This window comes from Misgurnus anguillicaudatus, chromosome 11 (genome assembly GCF_027580225.2).
Source record: "Misgurnus anguillicaudatus chromosome 11, ASM2758022v2, whole genome shotgun sequence".
In the NCBI taxonomy this organism is placed as follows: Eukaryota; Metazoa; Chordata; class Actinopteri; order Cypriniformes; family Cobitidae; genus Misgurnus; species Misgurnus anguillicaudatus.
In genome coordinates this window covers 14,051,755-14,058,622 of record NC_073347.2, presented here as the reverse complement: position 1 = coordinate 14,058,622, position 6,868 = coordinate 14,051,755, and the positions used below count along the sequence as shown (strand labels likewise).

General features: G+C 39.4%; 1 protein-coding gene across 1 annotated transcript; it reads right to left on the bottom strand.

Annotated features, from left to right (window-relative positions):
- On the bottom strand, positions 1-6,549 carry cdc25b (cell division cycle 25B). The gene is made up of 15 exons (XM_073873092.1): positions 5,973-6,549; positions 5,698-5,780; positions 5,460-5,511; positions 3,974-4,015; positions 3,854-3,877; positions 3,630-3,750; positions 3,333-3,446; positions 3,113-3,247; positions 2,945-3,028; positions 2,659-2,847; positions 2,488-2,574; positions 2,311-2,373; positions 2,103-2,201; positions 1,768-2,013; positions 1-1,026 (listed from the first exon to the last, which is right to left on the bottom strand). Exons 1-15 carry the CDS (start codon positions 6,188-6,190, stop codon positions 886-888), a joined length of 1,698 nt encoding a protein of 565 aa, XP_073729193.1. The 5' UTR covers positions 6,191-6,549; the 3' UTR covers positions 1-885.
- Positions 6,550-6,868: the final 319 nt, after the last annotated feature.

Genomic DNA, 6,868 nt, shown 5'->3' with positions numbered 1-6,868 from the left:
TTTGAGTCAAGACCCCAAATTTCAACTGTAATTTATTCAGGAATATATAAACCAGCCTCTCAAGTCACACATGACCAAAAAACAACAGTCAGGCAGGGCAATTTACTAAATATATAAGCATTTGAGGGAGAACTGAAGTAAACTGTAAAATTAGTTTATAGACAAATAAACCCAAATATGTGTGTCTTTGAACACTGTATGAACATTGATGCGGTCATCACTTGCTGACCAGCAGCAAAAGTTACGAGTTAAAGCTGTTAGTCGAGTGAAAAATATTATTGCTGGGTCCACATAAAACCTCACAATAAAAAAAAATAAATCAACTCAGGGGTACAAATAACATTATTCTGGGATGACAATGTACATAATGATAAAATGGAAGAAAATTACATTTATATAACAATAATTGTAATAGTTATCCAGTCTTAATTACAACTAATAAATGGGCAAATGAAAATTAAATTAAAAAGGGGTAAGAAATAGGCAGGTACATAGCACTCGAATCACAACAATTGTTTACAAAGTGCTCAACAGAAGAACCAAGAACCTAAAAAAAATTTAAATTGACCAAAACAGGAGAATAAAAACATGGGACATTTAAAATATGTTAAGGCTCAACACATGGCAATGACATGTAGCATGGTTAAAAATAAATGGCAGTTTAAAGTGATGGGACCAGTTTAGAAGAAACTTTGGCTGTAAGAAGAACAGCAGCCTGTAAGCTCCACTTGACATTGGAGGCAATACCAAACCCTAAAAACCAACAACTGTCCAACAGAGCAAACCCCGTCAAACACCTCTGCAGGTTCCTGCTGTGTCTCATGTTTGAGGGCAGTGTATGAGCAATAAAAAGGCAGTTAATTCATGAAGAGAAGCACACGCGCCTCAAAGTTTTTTGAGACGACTGTACATTTCTCTTTTGCTGCGTTCTCCAGACCAGGTGCGGCTTTTAAGGCGAAACTTTCTGCAGTCTTCTTTGAAGTCCTCGTGAGCCATTGGTCTGTAATCCTGAGGTTCACACTCCGACTGCAAGAAAAAAGAAATAACATTTACAAGTTTCCAAAAGTGAGATCTTTCTAGACACAGTCCCTCCAGGATTTCACAACGCATGTGTCATTTTTGCGATCAAAATGACTGATTTTGCAGCGGTAATTTCCAGAAATTTGTTCAGAATATTGTTGTTTTTTCTCCCTCCACTAATTACCAAGTCTAGCACTAAAATATTAAGTTATATAATAAGAACAGAGAAACAAAAATTAAAATAGGACAACCACAACTTATATAGACAACTTGATATAGATACACTGTTTGTTTTTTGATTAACATAGACAGCTGTCACATTTTAAAAACTCGCCAGGATGATTTAAGGAAAATAATTAACCACTTTAGATGCATAAAGGTTTACTTTTTATATTAATAAAAACATATGAATCGATGCTCTTTAAAAAGTTTGAAAATGACTGATCTACAGTAATGCACAATAATGAAGAAAGATTGTTTGTGGGCGTTAGTAAAATAAAGCTAAAAAATGTTCATCAAGCTGTCCAGTCTGTAGGATGACAGAATATTTTATATTATATATTTATTTATATATTTAAAAATATTTTTTTAAATTATGAGACCTTTTAAGTTTTAGAGATTACTTTGCGATAAAAAAAAGTTATGCAGGATCGCAAAATAAGGCACATTTTATGGATTTTGCACTGTTCTGCGATCAAGGAATCGCAAAAAACTGGAGGGACTGTGTTTTGTTTTACTCATACACACCTTGTGAAGTGGGAAAAACTCTTTGTAGCCACCCTTCAAGATATAGAGTTCAGGGTAATGGAGGTTGGGATACTCGTTCTGAAACCGATCTCTTTCTCGAACGAAGCGGCACATACGTGGGCCGCGCTCCGATGAAAATTCACAGTGGAAAACCAGCAAGACGCGCTTCTCGGGGCACACAGGGAGGATCGGACATCTTAGAAAAAAGTCTTCAATTTGATCCTCAAGATGAAGGTTAAGTGCACCCTGAAGTACGACAAAATTGACAGCCATTAAAACTTGCCCACGGTTATTTTTAAGACACGCAAGTTAAATGTGGTAACCAACTTTCTCACCTTAATATGGCCACCTTCATACTCGTAAGGATACCGGCAATCGATGACAAACAACCTCTCCACCAGATCATTATATTGACCGTTCAATGCTTTAACCATCTGATAACAAAAAAAAGAGGTTATCACAAAAGGGTTAATGAACCTTTTTAAACATTTTAGAGCAGGCTTGCTTTTTATATACAGGCTTTGCATGTATATAAAAACTTACAATCTCTGGTGTGATGTATTTCAGCTCTTGATGTCTTCCTTCTACCGTAGGTAGTGCAGGAGCCTTCAAAAAAGACAAATGCACTTTTTTGGTAAAAATGTTTATCAGCACTACAAAAAAAAAAGATCGCTTAAGTGCCAATGAAAAAAACTGACAGTAAATTAGGAAGAAGCTGACCTTGGTGAAATCTCCAATCACATTACTGGGATCTATTTCCAACATTCTTTCAATCTCTGAGTGATTAAATGACTTGGACCTTTGAACCTGTACAAGGATGAAACATAGTTAGAGCTCGTTTTCTTCTGACAGTGTTAACTTGTTTTCAGTTTTTCCCAAGTGGGTTCTGACCTGATGGGGCATGACATCTTCCTGCTCTGAAGGAGCAACTTGTGTTCCTGCCAGGCTTCGTCTCCTCTTGACTCTCACAGGCGTGTTCTCATCTTGAGGTCTCTCGGGTCTCTTTAGTGGGATACGCCCTCCCGGACATGGCATAGACGGAGATCGAAACAGCCCACGTGGACGGCAGCGGATCACAGGCTGGGGGCAATAAAGTGGGGGGTGAGTGTCAGCCATAAATCAAACCAACTAGAGATAAACCAAACTAATTTGCTGCACTTCTATGTGATGAACCTACCGAATCAGCACTGTCCATGTTTTGCTTGGCCACCAGAGGAGCTGTGAGAAGACTATCCATTCCGAATGGAACCACAGAGTCAGTCTCCACAAATAAATACAGTATGAGAATTATTTTTTGTAAGTACATAAATAAATTGGATGTCACCATAAAGAAAAAGATTCACACCTCCACATCATCAAGCCCCTCCAAGAAGCCGTCATCATCATCGTCATCTTGGAGACAGGAAAGTGAGGGACGTCTCAATATGAAGGGACTGCTGTCATCAGAAGAGTCGAACTGATTGGATGACGGTGGGGACAGCTGTAGGAAGAATCATCAAGCATTGTATCCCCACATCACCATCAAATATGCAAAAGTTAAGAGACAGCAGGGATGAGCATTATACCATTAAAGCAGGAGCAGAGTTGGGACGGCAGGCAAAAGCATCCTTGGCACCTCCGGTGGAGCGCATGCGGCAGCGAGATGCAGGCATGGAAGGCTTTTTGAACTCAAAATTCTCCTGCAAAAAAGGGATTAAACAACGATAAGACAAACCAACCTTGCGCTTTTAGCTAATAAAATGCTTTTCAGTTGTTTGCAATTACTGTATAAGGACAGTACAGCAAAATACATTTTTAGGTTGTCCGAAAATATAGCCAACTTAAATATATTCACAAATTATTGTATTCCCTGTAACACACACCTCCACCAGATTTTCTTTATTGGCAGTGTCGTGTCCTCTAGTCCAAACTCCATAGCGTGATGGATCACATTCTTTATTTTTCAGATTGGGACTGTGACCCAATAACTGCACCGGCAAAGAGGAACGCAAATAAGACAAATCGATTTAGCTTAATTCTAAAAAGACTAATGGCTTAAAAATTAAATATTTTCATATATTAGGAGTATCAACTTACCGGCAAAGAATGTATCCTGCGTATAGGCATTTTCCTGTTTTTAAAAATAACAAAAATTTGTCAATTAATGATTGTGTACAGCTGTGGGACAAACAAATGTGTCTTCTGCTTATAGTGCATGACAACTTACTCATTGACTATTCTTGTCGAATCCTGTATGACCTTCTCAAATCTGTGAGGAAATAAGTAACAATGCTTTGTTAAGACTCAACATCAGCAGCTCCTAGTGTATTCAAAGTCTCCCCCATACCAAAGAGAACACAGAGACGACAATTCACACAAGGCCCCTCACCACTCTATATTTAACAAATGCACCACGATGCCCACCTGTATGCTAAACAGCCCTAAAGCAGCCATGAAGAGGGGGCTCTTCTAATTTACCATATGCCCACACAACGTTAAAATCCTCTGCAAGCCTCTTTTGTTGGAGAATTGGAGCAGTGAATGGTGGTGTGTTGGGGGAGGAGGTATGGAGCGTGGCTCTTTCACAGCATAGGAAAAGGGGCAATTAAAATTAAAGGGGGGGTTCCATTCAATCCTTGTAACCCCGGTTACCTCACATACACACACACACCTCTCTACCATTTACACGGCTGAGCTCACAGGGTACCGAAAGTGTGCCACTACAGTCACCCAGCCCCCAACTGATGTTTGAGGAACCCAAACAGCTGTAGGTCTGGCTTCAGATAAATGGATTCCCATTGAAACCAAATAGATCAGGAAAGAATACAGTCTGCCCAAACAAGCGTTTGAATGAAGAACTCACAAACATAAGGCTTTTTGCAAGCTGGATCAGACTTTTAAAGCAATGTTTCTCAACCAGGATGTCTTTCATCCGAGACGCATGGCAACTTAAAGGGATAGTTTACGCAAATAACGAAATTTCTGTCATTTACTCGCCCTCATATTATTTGAAGCCTGTATGAATTTCTTTATTCGGTTAAACACAAAAGGTGATATTTTGATCAATGATAAAAAGCACACAGAGGATGATACCCATTGACATCCATAGTATTTGTTTTTCCTACTATGGAAGGCTTTGGGTACCATCAGCTGTGTAGTTACCATTATTTATCAAAATATCTTTTGGTTTTACAGAATAAAGAAATTCATACAGGCTTAGAATAACATGAGTAAATGACCAAAAAATATATATTTTGGGGTAAACGCTTTCTTTAACAAACACAACCTTACTTTAAAGCGTAACCAAAGCACGCATAAAAAAATGCTGAAAAAAACACTTTTGTTATATTACAATGATGCACATCTTACTAGTTCTGCAAAGCTTTAAAAAATTTAATAGAGTAAAATTGTAAGTGAATGGGCCAACAAATATTGTTGTGGACAATGGAGGGCACATTCAAAAAAGGTTGAGATCCTCTGCTCTGGTGCATGCTGGGTACGTTTCATGAGCAAATTCATACTAATTTAATAAAACCGTATGAGGTCATGAGAAGTCATGCAAGCAACGCATTTGATAGGCTAAACTGCAGAAACGAGACACACCAGCCATATGTAGAGTCTACGTAACAGATTAAATGTATAATCCTCAAGCCAAGCCCCCCAGCCAAGCTAACTCGTACACATAACAAACAGGCAGACTGGACAGCACTCACTTTTGTTCAGCATCCAAAGGGTCCAGAGGGCTGGGAGAATCCAATCCAAGACCTGGAGGTGAGGGGAAACAGGTGAGAAAACCAGCACACCCTTGTTGATAATGATACTGTAGGAGTAGTACACTAAAATGATAATTGCTGACATTTCAACAGGATTACCTGTCACACAGCCACAAACTGAAGAAAATGCAGCAATTAATATAATACAAGACAACAAATGCAGGTTTCCCTAGCTAACCTGCATCAGAGGAAACATCAGATGCGAAGGAAGGGATCTTCAGGAGGGGCAGAGTTTTCTTCCGCTTGGGAGTTTCACATTGACTGCAATAAATTATAATAAAAACAGACATACATATAAATAAAATATATATGCAATATAACTTTATAAAAACACACATTAATACATTTGCTTTACATAGTCAACAAATGCTTAACTTATTCGCTAAAACAACAACAACAGGAAGTAGCTGACTTTGTTCCCCACTCGTGTCAAAAAGCACAGTTTGGACTCACCCTCCAAGCACAGCAAGATTATCCAAATTTAGAGCCAGGTTAGTCACAGGAGAAAGCACTGCCATGGGTATGGGGGATGCTAGGTTCTTCATGCAGGGGGAACCCCTCGACCCGAGCTCGGTAAGGGAGAGCCTCGGAAGTCGGGGAAAAAATTCAGGCCCGGTGCTAAAATGCTCATGATCAGGGGTGATGTCGCCGCGAGTTGTATCAAGATCCATTTTTGAAAGGAAATCGACTGATGGTTGCTGAAAATAAGGATCCAGTCAAGCGCGATTATGTCGACAAATGCTTAAAGCAAGCTAGCTAGCGCGCAGCAACCCGGGCGACAGGGGCTTAAATTTATCTTTTGTGGGGTTGAGAAAAACAACTTGCCGAGCGTCGCATAATACCGAAGTCCAAATAATCCAGATCACACGTGCCGGGGGAAATAAAATTGTTTTAAAAGTCCATCTTCTTTGATCTTTGTTGTCAGAGAGCTGATGATTCGATCACACTCTCTCTGACCTTTACAAACTCTGCTGAAGAAGAAAATGTTGCACGTAGCTCTTATTTATGTTCAAAACATGCAGTCCACAAGCGGCAATCTGCGTAGCCAATAAGCTGCGCTGTTACATCTGAGTTCTCCAATCAGATCAGCTTCCTCCTTTTCCCGCATTGTTCTCAGTGAGAATGTAGGCGTTCCAAAGAATGACAAACATATATTTTGCCCAATAACCAATAAGGTAACAACGTCACTACTCAGATTTCTTCCAATAGCGTTTAATTTTACATAACTGGGCGGGACAAAGATGTGAAGCGAAGATGAATTTTCCCGCGGAACATTTCAAGCTAAAGCCTGGAAACGCCTTATTTTACAATTTAGCCAATCATATGCCAGCGTCCTGGTCTAGAACATA